General features: G+C 41.6%; 1 protein-coding gene across 4 annotated transcripts in view; it reads right to left on the bottom strand.

Annotated features, from left to right (window-relative positions):
- Window positions 1-1,792: 1,792 nt before the first annotated feature.
- DCAF1 (DDB1 and CUL4 associated factor 1) overlaps window positions 1,793-17,893 on the bottom strand; it is a 54,000-nt gene continuing 37,899 nt past the window's right edge. For 2 of the 4 annotated variants that reach the window (XM_068419970.1, XM_068419971.1), the window contains exons 22-25: window positions 17,470-17,574; window positions 16,616-16,648; window positions 5,829-6,081; window positions 1,793-2,062 (exon numbers count right to left, since the gene is read on the bottom strand). In XM_068419970.1, the coding sequence (XP_068276071.1) occupies window positions 2,004-2,062; window positions 5,829-6,081; window positions 16,616-16,648; window positions 17,470-17,574 (450 nt within the window). In that variant the 3' untranslated portion in view covers window positions 1,793-2,003. Of the gene's footprint in view, window positions 2,063-5,828; window positions 6,082-16,615; window positions 16,682-17,469; window positions 17,575-17,893 lie in introns of those variants that run through there. The other 2 variants (XM_068419972.1, XM_068419973.1) reach the window with 2 other exon arrangements.

Genomic DNA, 17,893 nt, shown 5'->3' on the forward strand with positions numbered 1-17,893 from the left:
CTTAAGTGCTGTAGTAATCGCAACTCACTCATCTTTATCAACTCTGTAGGGTACAATTATCCATTATAAGTTGCAGCAGAACCTTTCATTTTAATTATTAACAAGCAGCTCTGGGTAAGTGTATGAAGTAGATGCGATGCTGGAGGGAAGAAAAGATATCCAAGATATCTCTTGGTTAAAAAGAAAATCCTTCCTCTTCAAGCAATGAAACCTTGAGCCTTAGTTGAAACGAGCACAGTTCTTGGTGGAAAACTTGCTGTAGTGTCAAGAAGCCTCCAGCTCCTTGTTCCGCCTCAAACCTTATTCTCAAAGTGGCCAAAACAGAGAAAGGGTAAAAAGTTGAGTGGATGTTATCTGAACACCTGGGAATAAATAGCACATTAGTGGCCTTGTTCAAGGAAGCAATGAGCACACTTACCTTCCAGTTCTGACTCACAGAACTAAGCTGTGCAGTTGTGTACTGCACAGCGAAACCAAACACTCAACTGCAATTTTTTCATCCCCTTCTAAGGGCAGAGCCTCTTGTCACGTACAAACAGGAGCACCTCATCTGCCTTCTGCCAGAGCAGCCACAAGGCAGCTATGTAACCCCCAACCACACACGGATGGGGAAGCCCAGTGTTGCTGCCGCCTTCTGACACACACCAGCAAGGTGCTGAGAGTTCCCTGCAGCTCACCGTGCTCCTGGAGCTGAGCCGCAGAATGGATATTCTGGTGCATCAGCAGCACCTTCCAGCTCCCACGCAGCACAGTGAGGATGCCGTGCTGCCCACAACCCCACCGGGAATTCACGGCTGTCAGGCAAACCAACCAGCCAGATCTGCGCCCAGCTCTGGGAGTCCCTGCGGACTGGCACAGCGGGTGGAGCCTGCACACCCAACTCTCACCCCTTGTTTACTTTGCCCTTCCTTATCGCAGCCAGGCCACTAGCTACACCTAGCTGCTCTCTGGCTGAGCTCCTCAGGTGACAGAGCACCGCTTTGGCATGGGTGGCAGAGGAATGCATGGCTACAATTCACAGCCATAAACAGAGACAGGATTTGTATTTAATTTTTTAATAAATACACTTTACATTAAAGAAAAAGGCCTTCAATTTGCAGTTTCCACACAGAGGGCAAGAGGGAAGAAAAAAAAAATATTAAAAAACTTGAACCACAAAGGGCAGAGGGGAGAAAGAGGGCTCAAATGTCAATCCCAGATCGCCATGTCTTCAGGAATACCAGGCTCTGGACAAGGCCAAGCCAGGATTTCGGCCTCCCACTATAGCTGGTATCACAGCGAGAATCTCTGCTTTAGACAGCCTGTATGTTCAGTTACCAGACACCCCCAGGGCTCTTCCCTGGAGGACAAAAGCATCTGAAACACACTGGCGCACTAGCAGGTGTTAACACCTGTTGCCTTTTTTTTTTTTAAAAATAAAATAATATTTAAAATAAAAATATTCTCACTCCTCAACAATATCAGAAACCATGAACCTCTTATTTCACTTCATAGTTGCATAAAAATGCCTCTTCTATTAATTTTAAAGATTTTTTTTTCTCCCCTGAACCTACCCCGTGGTAACAAGGTACTACAGGAATACAAAGTTCATCCTCTCTTTACTAGAACACCTGTCCTTTTTTTTTTGTTTTGTTTTGGTTTTTTTTTGTTTTATATAAAACTATTTCTGTTCTTTAGGAAAGAACTTTATACAAAGAAAATATATTGTGAAATATCTTCAGAAGTTTCCTTGAAGAGGAGAGTCATCTCAGCCTAAAATAAAAAATAAAAAAAAAAAAGGCAGAGAGAAAAGAGGCCTAGATCCAAGTCTCTTTATTGTAGAGCCTCGGACTCATCCCCGAGCCTCAAACTGACTCAAACCAACACAGCAGGTGGGCTGGAGTTCCTCAGGTTTTCCCAGGAGAAAAAGGGTTGGGGCGCTCAGAATCGGTTTCCAATTTGGTCTCCGGTCTTCTGCTGGGAAGGGAGCGTCTCGTCCCAACAGCCCACCTGGTAGTCGCTCCTCACTCATTCAGAGACAGGATTATGTCATCCTCCAAGTCAGAGTTATCTGAGCTGTCGGCTGAAAAGGAGACACAGAGGTTATGTTTGGTTTGTGGAAGAACACAGCTGTCAGGGCTGCTAAGCAAGGCAACACATTCAGAGTTACCAGAGATGGCCACCACCTGCTTGAGACCAGCAACTCCCCAGCAGTGACAGAGGCAGCGAGCACCATTAGTGCATTTCAAATCCAATCAAAAGCAGTTAGCAAATTTGCACCAGAGCTTTCTTTCCCTGGTTAGAAGAGGGTCAAGAGGAGAGCAGCTCTAGCAAGTGCAGTTTCTATTAGCTGGCAGTTTTTTCCCCATGACAAGATGGGGAGGTGGACACCAGCAGTAAGTTACCTGCACATGAGCTGCCTGCACAGCTTACTGTGCACACAAAGTGCAATAGCTCTTCATGCTGGGGGCTGGACAGATCTGGCCAGTCATTCCTCACAGCTGTTATCTGAAAGCAAGCTTGACAGTTCCACCAACCTGATGTGAAATACAGCCTCTGTATAACGTGCATGAGGCTAACTCATTATGCAGCAAGTTAGACCCAGACTTTCTCAGTATTAGGTTCTTATTGGCCTGTCCCTTCCCTCTGCACAGCACAGCGGGAGACCTCCCCACAAAGGGGGAAGCGATCCATACACTCACATTTAGAACCTTCCTCTAGCAACCCAAAGGTTTCTGTAATGAATTTAACTACATGGCACTCATTAAAGGTGACCTGAAAACTGTGCTTTTCCTGGTTTTCTTCGTTGTGGTACAGAATGAAGACATGAAAGGATTTGCCAGAAGCAGTCACACACACACACACTTGCTTTTTATCTTTAAACATAAGATCTCTCCTCCCTCAGTTGTGCAAAAGGGAAGTGATAGCAGCTCTGGCAGCAAGAGGTCTCCTGCCTTACCTTAGAGTTGATGTTGGTTCTTTTTCTTATGTGAATTCATTGGATGCTGCAGTTAACTAGGTGTTAAAAATAGTTAAAAAAAAAAAAAAAAAGACACCAAGACTTCCGCTTAGCCATCTCAGTTATACTGCATCTCTAAAATGCCTGTCAAAGCAAGCAAGGCCTTCTGAAAGGTTCACCCCTTCTCAGATGCTTTCCTTAGGAAACAAAAAAATCACAGGCAAGAAGCAGAGGGCACAAACCCTTTCCCCCAACCCTCCTCCCTGAAGATCAGCCAGCTGCCCTTCCACTACGATCACCGAGGGATGCTCCATTCTCACCATCCATCACACTGAGCCTAAGCTGAGGGGTCATCAGTGCTTCCAGAACAGCTACAGCCATGTAAGAGGAGTTGGAAAACACCAGCCAGGGCTGCAGAAGCTACACTTCCACAGTAAGAGGGAAACAAGCACAAGCAAGATAACAATTCAGAAACTCTGGAGAAGAAGAGAAGCTGAAAAAGATGGTGTTTTTTTAAAACACCAGAGGAAAGCTTTGAAAAGGATCTCCTAACTCTTTATTCTCCAGTCCACCACACAACCTTCCCATTTTGAGCTCCACGTCTGTAAGTAAACCTGATTGCAGCTAACTGCTTGGTAGAAGCTTATAAGACCTGCATGGAAGTTGCCATTTTCAACTACATAAGAAAAAACAGGAAACAAAGAGTCAGCCATGCTGCTGGTGTGAATTCAATATATTTCTTCCATCCTAGTGTCACCTATGTATTTTAAAAAGCACACTCCACTGGCCCAGGAACAAGCTCTTGAAAGATCTGCACAATGCATAAACTACTTGGGCAAGTCAAAAAAATCCACCCTCTCCAAGGTGGTGACAAAGGAGGAGGAAGACAAATTTGTACTTAAAAGGTTCTCCATGGATTATTCCTGAAAAGGAAATAAGACCTCTTCTAAAGCCCAAGGAACCAAAGCCACTCACTGCCCTGTTTCAACTGTTCTTTGAATTATTTTGTTTTGAAGCACACCCACTGTATGTTACGGAGGTTCACCCAAAATACAGCAAGGGTCTGCAGTAGGAAGCACTCTGAATACATCACCATGCCTCAGATCTGTACTTTGCAACAGTATCAGTGCGCTTACAACATTTAATTGTGGAACACAGCATAAGCAAAGGAGAGGGAAATTTTAATTGCTCTTACTGGGTGAGAAACAAAAGCCAGCCAGATGAAGCTGAAGTCACAGAGAAGCAGCCACAGAACCCCATTCATTCATCAAACCTTGTGCAAGGAACACACATCCATCAGCCTGGCAGAGCTGCACTCCCTGCTTTAAGTTCCCAAAGATGCTGCTAAGCAACCAAACAGCGACAGGATAGGCTGGCTGCCGCTCCGCAGCGATACCAGGTCAAAGTTCTGACCAAGTGGTTCTACCCATGAACAGTGTACAGACGTGGCCATTTCATAATACGTAGGGCTCTGCAGAACACACTTGAAATAGCTCAGTGTCAAGTAGCACCTAGTTTTGTTACAGGAATAGTTATTGAAACAGCATGAACTTTTGCTCCATTCTGCCCCTTGGACAATTCAAGTTAGAGCACTCTGGGTGCTCTTTTAATAGCTTCTGGCCCTGCATCCCCTGAGGAAACAGAAGTGGAGCTGTGTCAAGAAGGTCCTGCCAGCTACCGAGACAGGCAGAAGGTACCCGCAATCCCAAAATGTTGAACTGCAATATGCTATTAATGAATTTGAGCTATGTACATGTCCTATATGGCCCTGCATTGTATATATGCTACCTGCAAGAGAACAGCAGACTGACCCCACAGAATAACTCTGGCAACCTGATGTGGCCACAGCCTTGAAAACGACTGAGGTACATTCTAACAGAAGAGGGATGCGAATGAGTCTGCCAGCCACGTTAGTGCCAAAACAGAGGCCTGGCATGCTTAATCCTCCAGCACACTGGCAGACAAGATTGATTCCCACCTCAACTCTCACATTAATCTCCTATCACTGCAGGATTTAAAGCACCTTGCACACTGTAATTACTTATCCTTACCAACCTTTTAACTTAAGGTAACTACATTATCCCCATTTTACAGCTTGGAAATTAAAAAGAACTAAGTGGTTTGGCCACACATACTCAAAAATTGTGCTGCAAAAAAGGGAACAGAATCTGGTGTCACAAATCCCAAGCCTGATACTATCCTACTCACCTTTTTCTTGTGAAGCCTTTTTCCAAATTGAATTGCTACATAAAAAGTTCAGAACTTACTTTCTTATACACACACATACACTTTGTTAACTTTTCACATCTCTCTATCTGTGGAATGCCAGAAAAAGAGAACCACTTCAATTTTATCCCAAAAGTTACGTTAGCTTCAGAACAGTCTGAAGAAGGAAGCGCAGTCAGAAATGCTGTGTTGGTTTTGCACTTTAAGCAATTACAGAAGAGAAAGACTAGCACCGAGGACCAAAATGCTTCTGTCCTTACAGGTACAAATAAGGCAAAGATGTATTTGGTAACAATTCAGGTGAGGTAACAGTTCAACCAGTGTCCCCTTCAAGGGCAGGACAGGCAAGCAATCAAACAAGGCTGCTTCACATGGAGTTTCTTGGCCTGCCTTTAAGTTCTCACACATGCACCTGGAAGCACTTGAAGAAAGGCGATACCTTCCTTTCCAGAACTCACCATTGCTCTCTCAGATAAGAGCTGTTTTTACCAACAGATTACTTTGAGAAGCCATGGGTGAACAAGCACAATGATTTGTTCCTTTCATACCAGCGAGGGGGAAAGTCAGCTAAGTCATTTCAGGAAGAGTTAGATGTTGCACATTTGTCAGGACATTAAACACAGGACAAGGTCACCTGTGGTCACCAAGCTGGGCACACACTTACTGTCTCCAAGAATCAGCTCAACTTCCTCATCAGCATCAGAATCATCTTCACCCTCATCTCCCTCTTCCAGGAGGTTGGCAAGCTCCTCATCATCGGAGGGAGAAAAGTCATTTTCTCCATCCTCACCAGCATTCTCATTGTTCTCATCCTCCTCCAGCTCAGCCTCCAGCAGCTGGTCCGTATCTAGCTCATCAAGGTCATCTGTATCATCATCATCTTCATCATCGTCTTCTTCCTCTTGCTCTTCTTCTTCCTATAAAGACAGCAAGAATAGTCCATTGCAGACATTAAATCAAATGTAAAATGGAATAAGAATAATTGAAGAAAACATACCTATGGTTTTCACTTCTCCCCATATCCAGACATCACACATTATACACCCTTTCCCATCGCCCACATAAACCCTTTCTCTCCACATCTACCAAACATGACACATGCTAGATCATTTGTACGCCTGCAAAGTATTATCTGCAAAATACTGGTGCAACACAGGTACCACTGGCTCAAGCTCCTCTCCAATACTGGCCATCAACATGGGTCACCACAACACACTCTTGAGAAGGACATGCAATAAGACCTGTTAATCCATGGCACTGCTGCTAGTCTTGTACAAACTGCTTTAGTTTCAACGGGACCAAAACCCCTACTTTGCATCAAACAGCATGCAGCATGGATGTTCAGTCTCTCAGTCATTCCTGGTTTAGATGAGATGTAAAATGTAGGGAAAGATACTATTACCCTAAACCAGTCCCTGAATCACTCAGCTTCAGATGATAGAACTGTTTAAAGCAGCTCAGAAGTCTCATCTTTGGCATTTACCTGTGGATCAAGATCTTTATCAAACCATAAGAATTTGCGTTCAATAAAGCAAGTGAATTTCTCATTGTACAGATCAAATCCAGAAATCCATGTCTAGCAGATAGAACTGAGTGGGAAGAAGCTGTTACTGTCCTATTGTTCTTCCAGACAAACGAGAGGCCAAAAAGCACCGTCACAAGGCAAGCTCCAGGAACTTTCCAAGACTCAAAGAAAGGGTTCAATATACCTGTGCATCTCCTCAGAGTCACACCCTTTTTCTCTAACAGAATGCTCTCCTGTGGCAGGAAGGTAGCTCTCAAGTCATTCAGTCTTAATTGCCCCTTTGTTTTGGGAGGGAACACATTTTGCAAAATTATGAAGCAGTTAAGATAGATATTTAACAACCCACTTCAAGGGTTAGTTCAGTCCTCAAACTCACCACACTCACACTGTGCTGTTTAGACTGCTGCATTTTCAGATCGAAAAGGACAGACCAAACACCTGTCTTCCTACATAATTCATGTAAGATTACAAACAATCCCAACCTGAGGCTATGATGGAGGAAAAAAGAAAAAAAAAAATCACAGAATCATAGTATGGTTTGGGTTGGAAGGGACCTTAAAGACCATCTAGTTCCAACCCCCCTGCCACAGGCAGGGACACCTTCCACTAGACCACGTTGCTCCAAGCCCCATCCAACCTGGTCTTGAGCACTGCCAGGGAGGGGGCAGCCACAGCTTCTCTGGGCAACCTGGGCCAGTGTCTCACCACCCTCACAGCAAAGAAATTCCTCCTAATATCTAATCTCAATCTCCCCTCTTTCAGTTTAAAACCATTCCCCCTCATCCTATCACTCCATGCCCTTGTAAAAAGCCCCTCTCCCGCTTTCCTGTAGCCTCTTCAGGTACTGGAAGGTGCTAGAAGGTCTCTCTGGAGCCTTCTCTTCTCCAGGCTGAACAGCCCCAACTCTCTCAGCCTGTCTCCATAGCAGAGGCGCTCCAGCCCTCTGAGCATCTTCGTGGCCTCCTCTGGACTCGCTCCAACAGCTCCATGTCCTTCTTCTGTTGGGGCCCCCAGAGCTGAACGCAGCACTGCAGGGGGGGTCTCACGAGAGCTGAGTAGAGGGGCAGAATCCCCTCCCTCGACCTGCTGGCCACGCTGCTGGGGATGCAGCCCAGGACACAGCTGGCCGCCTAGGCTGCAAGTGCACATTGCCAGCTCATGTTGAGCTTCTCATCAGCCATCACCCCCAAGTCCTTCTCCTCAGGGCTGCTCTCAATTGCCCCAACCCACATGCTCCCTTTTAAATAGAGTAGGCAACATTCAGAGGGACATGATGGAGCCCAGCTTTTGAATTAAGGATGTCACATTGCTACCCATTTTAGTTACACAGGGATTCAGGTATATTAATTGCTCGTAGATACCTAAATTTAGGATTAATTTAAGGGAGCTTTACCATGATAGATAGTAAGAATAGAACAGTTTAGAGTACCCATTGACCCCTAATGAGACTCAAATTTTCAATTATATATTATATAGATATGTATTAATTTTATTATTATACATTGTGGTGAACGCGAATACTAGGGGTTTTCTGTGTTATCTTTACAATACTGTAGCAGTGTTACTCTTCATCTCCAGCACACACAGATGTCACTACCTAACACCTGCAATGTAGAGGTCATTATAGTGTCAGCATACCTGGATGACCAGCTCTTTCTGCTTTTCAAAAACACATCATTGCAATTATAATAAAGGAGTTTTAATCTTGGAAACACCCACCCTCTTTCATACACAAAATGGCTTCCTGGCCCCACTTCTCTGCATAAATACAGTGCTGACTTCACCCCAGTTAAACCAAAAAGGCTGCAAAAATAAGGCAATGAACAAAGACAAAGCTGACAATTTAAAGTGAACAAGAGAACAAAGCAAAACCCCGGTTATAATTATAAGAGGATAGCAAAGAGGGAGGCTGCAACTTCAATGCAGAATAGCTATCCCCACATGTAAGCGGAATGTCCACAGAGGGACAGGCCCCAGTTTAACTTAGAAATTATTTGACTCAACTAATATAGACTATCTTAGGCTGAAAGAGATAATCTATACAGTGGGTCTGTAACAGTTTAACTCAAAAAGTCTTAAGAATGTCAGTAATGGATAGGATCATCAGTTATACACTTTAGATAAGCATAAAGGATGCAGGAACTACCAGTTCTAGGATAAGGTTGCAAAATGGGACAACTAATTTAAGTGTGCATCTTCAAGAAATCTCTCAACACTCACTAACTCAAACTTCACTAATTCACTTACACAGTAACACATAAACAGCTTCAACACACAGTCTATGACCCTGGAACTACTTTGAGGATGATTAAGAGGGCAAAAGTGATTCACATCAGCTTTTTAACATGCCTGCATACAGGCAGGTTTACAGAGATGTAGTAGTACAAAAAAAGCTAGACATTAAATTACAGAATCAGAAAGGATTCAAAATAGCAAAGGATCATCTCAAGATCATCTCCAAGCAAATTACTGGTAACTTAACTCTACTACCAGTTTGTGATCTTAATAAAGATTCAGAAAGCCAAGTAGATTTGGTTCAATTCATTTATAACTACAAAAGGAAAAAACTAAACAACATCCCCTAAAGGAATGGCATATATAGGGGTGGCAGCACTGTAACAAAAGATGCTTGACCTAATTCTTCATGTTGCCAGTATTTACAGCCCATTCAGAGCTTAATAAATATCCTTTGTTCTTGTTCAAGCTTTATGGATTTTCTTCCATATTGTTCTTTGATGCATGTTTGCACGCACTTCATAGACTTTCATCATCATCACAGACTTTCTTACTGTTCCCCTTTACCCATTCATTTTGCACATCCAAAGTTCACCAAATTTGTCTTTTTGGGTAGTACAACTTATTAATACTTAACCTATTCATCAGTGTTCATCTCTCAAAAAACATTCAAATGCTCAGGAAAATCCCAGCCTTTCACTTATTCAAACTCTGATGCAAAATATATGTTAAGTAGGCAGAACTTTTTTTTTTTTTTTATTTTACACACAGAATCACAGAATGGCTAAGGGTTGGAAGGGACCTCTGGAGATCATCTAGTCCAACCCCCTGCCAAAGCAGGTTCACCTAGAGCATGTTGCATATTTCTGCACTGTATTTTAACAATAAACCAGTGTATGTACAAAGTGCTTTCAAGATGTACGGCTTACAGCACTGCAGATCTACATGATATAAAAATATATCAGCTTGCTTTATGAGCACTCTTAGGAATTTTACAGAGTTTTCTTACATTTCTTGAATCCCAAAAAATTTTTTATGACCAGATGAACAGAATTTGAGACTTCTCAACCACAGATAACATAATCTCTCAAATTTACACTAGCCTGGCTGTTAGCTGCCAGGAGAAGATCCCACAGGTGTTTTTTGATGCTGCTATTAGGTTTGGAAGCCTTAACTTAGTTTTGAGATTTAGAGGTCACTGATTTTTTGCTTATTTGACATGGTTTCAACTGTTACAAAAAGCTTCATCTTTTCATCTAACACCTTATTCACTTTTTCTTCCTCTACTAGGGACCAATTCACAGTTAAAAGCAAGTATTTATGTCAATAGTTCTCTGCCCAACTTCCTCTGTTACTGCTCTATGACCTGTTCAGCTGTCATCATCTTCCCCAGCCCCATGCTCACTTCCTATCATCACTTCCAAGTCAACACCTCTCACCAGCAGATGCTTTCCAGCAACAGTCTCTCCCTCTGAAAACACAATCATAGAATCATAGAATGGTTTGGGTTGGAAGGGACCTTAAAGATCATCTAGTCCCTATTGCACCTCTCTGTTTGAATCATGGTATGTGCTATTACTCTACTCTAACTATTCTTATTTTCATCTATGAGGCTGCCTTTTCTCTGCCTGCAAAACAGTTAATCAAATGTCAGTGAAGCTCTTTCCACTTTTTCAAATCTTTCAGCTCATATTTAATTCACTTCCAGCTATTTGTAGATAAGTCTAATCATCTGCTGGTAAGCATCTGCTTCTATAAACTGTTTATTCTCTCTAGGGTTTTGTGGGGTTTTTTTGTAAAGAAATTCATGTTTCCCAGAGTCTCATTATTTTGTTCAATTTATTTGCTTTTGCAAGAAACCACCTACTAGCTTACTCCTCCCTCTTTTGCACCCAAGTTTCTCCTAGAGAAAAGAAAACTCATTTTTAGTAATCTGGTCTCTTCCAAATTACCAGTATTATTTTAATTACTACCTATTTCCAGCGTGGGAAGGGGCTTTGCTTCCATAAAAAAGAACATTTGATCATTGTTCAAACACAAGTTCACTGAAGAATGTTTCACTCCAGAGTAATAAGTCTCTCCTTGTTTTAGTAATTTATCTTTCTCCGCAGACAATCCCCTTGTCGTATCTTCTGACAATTGCGCTGCTTCCAAAGCGTCTGTGTAGTATGTTGGTACTTTCTGACCCTTTGCTATGCAATTCTCAGGAGTGACAACATCTGGTTTTTAGTCACTTAACAGTTTCTATCCAATTTCTCCCCCACCCACTTCTTAACACTCCTTGAACAATGGGCAGTGGAAAAAGCTTAAATATAGCCAACAGTCCTTCTAGGGGGTCAAGCGTGTAAGGAATTTTATGTCCTAGATTACCTAGTCTCCATCTTGCCCCTCAGCTAGTAAGCCCAAACTCACTTCCTATTATCATACCATTAAATAAATTCTAAGTATTCATCTCCCTCACACTACAGGGTTTCACCTACTTTTACCTTCTTGGCTACTACAGTGTTAGAAATTCTACTTCTTCATAGCCACTAATGAGGTCACAGAGCTAAAAATTTAGAAGCCTGGGAATGTGCAGAAGTTACTATATGTAACAATCAAGGAATCTTATCATAGGCTTGTATGCAGATGTAGGTATGTGCGGATTTAATACAGGAAACAGCATACAGTGTGTCCCAGAGGCAAAACATGGAGTGAAGAAATAAAAAAGCAGTTATTCTCTTGGTCTATGTAAGTAGGTTTAGCTTGTCTAACAATGACTACTTTTCTGTGATGAATGAAAAAGAATCCATGACACAGATAAACAAAAACTTTCAAGTAACTGGGCCTCTGTTGGACTGGCATGTTCAGTTGGGACTCCTTTGACCAACACTCTGGTTTTGCCTATGAAATGTTTTCATTGTTGCATGACTGTACGTACCTGATGATAATCAATCTAACTCCAGAGTCATTGTCCTCTTTGGGGCATGTGCAAGTCAGCATTTTGCAGTTGATATATTCCTTAATGCAGGAGATAAACATGTTCTACTGTGAATATTACATTCTCTGTGCTGTAGGACTCAAACAGTATAGGGGGTCCAGAACTAGGTGCAATTTCTGAATCTGCTGCTCTTCCTTCCTCTCACTGATCTCTCACTCACAAAAATAAGCCCATTCCTTTAACTGCTTGACAAAAAACAATACCCTGTAAAGGAATCAAAATTTGGCAGGTAAATGAACTCTCACTCTATGTACAAGAATGTGTTCCTTTATTTTCTCAAGCTTCTGACTGACATTTCTCATCACAGTTTTTATTTTCTTGGATCTCAACTACTCTGGGAATTCTAGAAAGACATGTTAGCTGAGAGGAAGTCAGCCTTGGATTTCTGTCACTGAACAGGCAGAATATGCTTCTACCTCTGCTGAAGCTGTTTTACTCCGTAATACTAGGTCTAGCCTTCTGAAACTCCAATTACTTTTCCCTTTCTAAGAATTTCTTCTGTTCGCACTAACTGACAGGTAGTGAAACTAGATCCTGAAACAGCAGAATAGGCTGAAGCAGTCACAGTTATTTGCTACTATCTAAAAGTGTGGTAAGTAGCACAGGTACTGGGAAAACTTTTTTTTTGGTAAATATCTGGTTTGGAGGATGCCTGTTCAAAAGATGTAAACAGGTCTTTGACGGAAACCACTTGTTACTTAGCCTCCCCAGCTACAACTAACTTCAAAGATTCCTATTAAGAGGTGCAATAAACACATGTATATTATTATCAGGAGAGATATTTATCTGAAAATACTTGTTCCCAGCTATTATCCTGTAAACCATTTCATCTCAAGCAGGATTTCAAAACAAACCATATCTTCAAATGTTACAGGAACAAATCCTGAAAAACTAAGGGTCCCTGATGACATAAATCATTCTACTATATCTACTACTATGGTTTGATGGTCCTCAAATACACGTGCCAATATGGATTAAGGTTTGTGGTTTTTTTCCCCAGCAAATAAGTATCCACATGAAAATAAACCTACATCAAACCAACAGCAATAGAAGTACAGTGGAATTGCTGTTGCAGGCAGATAGGGGGAGAGTCCTAAAATAGAAGTAGAAACTGGGATCACAAAGACCACACAGAAAGCTCAGGAAAAACATTCTCGATCCTGGCTAAACCACATGTTAGAATAGTGATTGTCTTTTGAGTCTTTATTGCCTTATCTCCAAAGCTTTCATTTCACATCACCTAGAATTTTCTAAACCAATGCAAAAAGACAAGTTACACACCTACCATCACCATTTCGATAGCCCAGAAGCACTACAGGATAATTAACAGTTCTTCAGTTCTAGCAAAAGAAGTAGAATACACTTTATAGGACAGGGACAGCTAGGTGAAGCAATCTGCTGCTGAAGCCATAAATCTCTGAACATGACAGTAACTTAGAATACTGCTTGAGCCTCACAGATGCAACATCATCCACATGTACCACAGAGAGAAAAATAGGCCTTAAGAACTAATATGGAAAGAAAAACTAAAATAAAGAGGTAAAAATGCACAGACTGAAAATCCTGTAACCCACTCAGAAGATCAAATCATCCAGACTCAAGCTGCACAGTTTTGAGTCTACTCTGTGGTCAGCCAGTTCCCTTGGTTTTAGCTTTTCTGATCCCTTAATATTTCTGAAGTCTCCTTTTCTATCCCATAGCAACTGCCACGCACCATTTCTACACCAGATCAGCACATTCACTTTCCTTTGCACCATTTCTTCTGAAATTTCTGGTCTGCCTCACTACAGAAGACAGTAGATTACTGAGTGCAACAGTGGATACTACTAATCAGCCAAGAAAGGGAAATAAATAAGAATTAAGCAAGCTAACAGCCAAACGATGGTCCAGCATCTGTACCAGTAGCTCAGATACCCATCTTATTTTTGCTAAGTCTAACTCTAAAGGAGTGTATCAAAACAGTGGCAAATACGAGAGGAAGAGGAGGATCTTGCTGCAGGACTGAGGATTAGGAAACTCTGCCTATTTCCCCATAGACTGAACATAGTTTTGCAAATACTTGTGAGCGAGTCTGTCGGTCACTGATGGATCCGTTTAGATACTCACCCAGCAGTGAAATAATACACAAAACTCACAAAAGTTCAATGTATTTTTGGAGTAAAACATCCAACAAGAAAAGCTCACAAACCGGCTCTGGCTAAATGTGTTACATCTTCCCTTTCCCTCAGTTATCGTAGTAAGTACAGACCACAGATTATCAATATCCATTTGTTCTGTTTAACAAGGCTTGACAGCTCTGGATTACTGGCCATACCCAGGAAACGGCAGCTTTCTAGAGATCTCATCTGAGAGGCTTATATAACAGCCAAGGAAGAACACGGCCACACTGGTGCTATTCTCAAGTATTCCAAACAAAACCATAAACATTTACTGCAGCAGTACCATACACAAGCCAGCTTAGTCAGCCTGATTGTTTAATTTGAGGGTAATTTATGTAACAGATCAGTTGATTTTACAAGGTTTGGTTTGAGAAAGGGGGAGTAATATCATTGTTTCTTCACTTAAGTAAGAGAAGGAATTGAAAGGTATCTATAGGTCAAATACCCCTGCTAGGTTCATTTTACAGACTCTCAGTCTTTTGCTTTTCAAAAATCTGTCACAGAGCTATCAGTTGACACTTGTCAAAACTGACATCATGAGGCATCAAAATTGAAAGTAAAAAGTGTCAGGCAGATATTTTTCTCCACAGTTCTTAACTTGTCTCAAGCACAAGTTTTAAAGCAGTTTTATTCTTCATCACATGACTTCCAAGCAAGGCTTGCCCATCAAACATGCTTCTATTTCAGTACTTATTACTTCCTGTACAGGCAAAAAAAATGTACTCGTGGACCCATGTAGATCATATACAAAAATATATATATGCATAAAGTCAAGGTGTGAAGATACAGGGGCCAAACAGGTTAATATCTGCTCTAAATATCTTCACAGAATCACAGAATGGTTAAGGGTTGGAAGAGACCTCTGGAGATCATCCAGTCCAACCCCCTGCCAAAGCAGGGTCACCCGGAGCACGTTGCACAGGGTCATGTCCAGGTGGGTTTTGAATATCTCCAGAGAAGGAGATCCCACAACCTCCCTGGGCAGCCTGTTCCAGTGCTCTGTCACCCTCAAAGTAAAGAAGTTCCTTCTCATATTCAGATGGAGCTTCCCATGTTTCAGCTTGTGCCCATTGCCTCTTGTCCTGTCACTGGGCACCACTGAGAAGAGTCTGGCCCCATCCTCTTGATACCCACCCCTAAGGTATTTGTAAGCATTGATGAGATCCCCCCCTCAGTCTTCTCTTCTCCAAGCTGAACAGCCCCAGCTCTCTCAGCTTCTCCTCATAAGAGAGATGCTCCAGTCCTCTGATCATCTTTGTAGCCCTCCACTGGACTCTCTCCAGTACTTCTTTGTCTTTCTTGAACTGGGGGGCCCAGAACTGGACATAGTACTCCAGATGTGGCCTCACCAGGACCGTGTAGAGGGGCAGGATAACCTCTCTTGACCTGTTGGCCACACTTTTCCTAATGCACCCCAGGATACCATTGGCCTTCCTGGCCACAAGGGCACACTGCTGGGTAATGGTGAACTTCAGTGCACAGCTATGGGACAGAGAGCAAGGGGTTTAGTTTATGTTTTGCTAAATATATATAGATTGAATCTAATTTAGGTTCATAAGTGTTGTTTATATTAAAACCAAATCTCTCTTACTAAAGAAACTTTACTCTAACCATCCCTAAAAGTTACTGTCTAAGAAACATCTACACACCCCAGAAATGAAGACCACAAAAAGCAGCAATTATGCAATATCAACTAGTCACTCTTAGCTTGCAAATCGATCCTGGAGCAGCTTTGTTTGAATACTCCATGAGGTGTACAGAAAAGCTTTTAGCATACTTAAATTCTGCCTGGGGCCACCTCCATTTGTAAGACAGGAAGTGTCTCCAGTCACATTTGATGGATGATAGATACCTTATCTCTGCTTGGTACCTAGTGTTACAGCCTGGAACCAGCAGCATTCAGGCTGCATCCTCTTATACAAATACAGATCTCCACTTAAGTCAACACTTACCAGCGATATCGCAAAACAGTGTCTTCATAGCTGCTAGTTAATCATTGCACAATGCGGTATCAATTTCTGCTACAAACTATTTTTTGAGATTTTATAAAGAAAATGTGAATAAGCTTACTAAAATATACTGAATGTGAACAAGAACAGTGGAAGTAGAGACAAGAGTAGAAACTATTGCCCGAGGCAAGCACTGGATGGCTAGAGAGTAGAAACACTTTGGAAAGAACAGTAATTTCCCCTCTCCTTCATTGCTTCCCAAGGAATTCTACTCTTCACCCATCCTAAAAGTTCCTAAACTGAATCCATACAATCTAGGGATAGAAACAGTGATCAATGATTTCATAAGAATGCCAAGACTTCAACTGCAACCTCGTAGCACATTGAGAGGACGGGACAGCTACCGCTTTATCTTCAGAATTACAGTGAAATTGTAATAATAACTAATTGCAAAGAAAATTACTCTTTCCTGGGATCTGCTACCTAGTCTTCTGAACTAGAAAGTAAAAGTGTTAACCTAGTAACAGGAAGATTCAGAGACAGAAAGGGTATCAGAAATCCAGCTTTTCACACAGTTTGGGAAAAAAACCACCAAAATATTACCTTCTGGCATTCTTTGGAAAAAGGTGAAGTCAGCTTTTCGCACAGGAAATACAAATATATGATTTACTAGAATGCAGACACCAAAGAGCAGAGAATAATGCATTTAAAATCTTTAGGGAATTGAAGCATAAGGTCTTTGCCTGTTCAAAAAAAAAAAAACAAAAAAACAAACAACCAAAAAACAAACAAAAAAAAAACACCTGACACCCAAAAAGCTACAAATTTGTCTTTAATTCTCGTACTGTAGTAAGTATTCTGTGCTACTGTGTATTCTACCAACTGCACCCTGAGGAGCACTTATTGCAGCGCTTAGCTCTTTTGTCAAGTTGCCAGAGATCAAATGGCTGATCTGAGAAGGAAAACCAACACATCCCAATGCACACCTACAGCTTTCTTTAATATTCTTAAAACATTTTGCTGTGTAGAAGTACCATGCAGTTTCACTGCATTAGTCACAAGTCGTGTCTTATTCAGAAATTGGTGACAAGTTATGCCCAAATATGAGACTTTAAATTGAAAAAAGGAAATCCTCAAACACTACTGTCTCTAGTGGATATCAAAATATTTTAAAAAAACAAGAAGAACAAACAGCATTATGATCAAGATTGAAACACTTAGGGAAATTAATAAACTATAAATGATTATGTCGGTTTACAGTGCACAAACTTCCTGTTCACACAGGTTCTGCATAGATAGTCTTAGTTTACACTGACAGTAAAGTGATCTGCTTCACATTAGGTGAAACCAAATGAGGCATCTGGACTTTAAGGGTAATAAATGAACACCTGTGGCTTCTTGCATGTAGATGGTTAACAGCAACTCTTGAACAACCAGGTTAATGCTTTACTTCTCACCTGATCATCATCTTCATCCTCTTCATCTTCTGCCAAACGCTGCCTGCCCACTTCATACAGCCTGCAAACTGTATCCATGTTCATGGCATCCATGCTCCCTTGATTCTGAAGAAGAGATGCCCACACAGAAGTTAGCCTCAGGAATTAAGCTCAGCATTCATATTCAGATATAGCACTGATCTCAACTACAGGAACATTACCAAAATCTTTCCCTCCTATTTACTAGTAACACTACAATTACCACTAAAACTGAGTCTTTTTCGTTTCAAGGACCAGCCCAGGAGTGATGTAAATATCTGCTTCTGTCATCCGTAAGTTACACTCTTACTAGTAGACTTAAAATCTTAACTGGATCCTTAACATGCTTTGGTTTAGTTAAACCTAACTGCACACCACTTCCTTTCAAATTTCACAGAATCACAGA

This window comes from Nyctibius grandis, chromosome 29, assembly GCF_013368605.1.
Source record: "Nyctibius grandis isolate bNycGra1 chromosome 29, bNycGra1.pri, whole genome shotgun sequence".
In the NCBI taxonomy this organism is placed as follows: domain Eukaryota; kingdom Metazoa; phylum Chordata; class Aves; order Nyctibiiformes; family Nyctibiidae; genus Nyctibius; species Nyctibius grandis.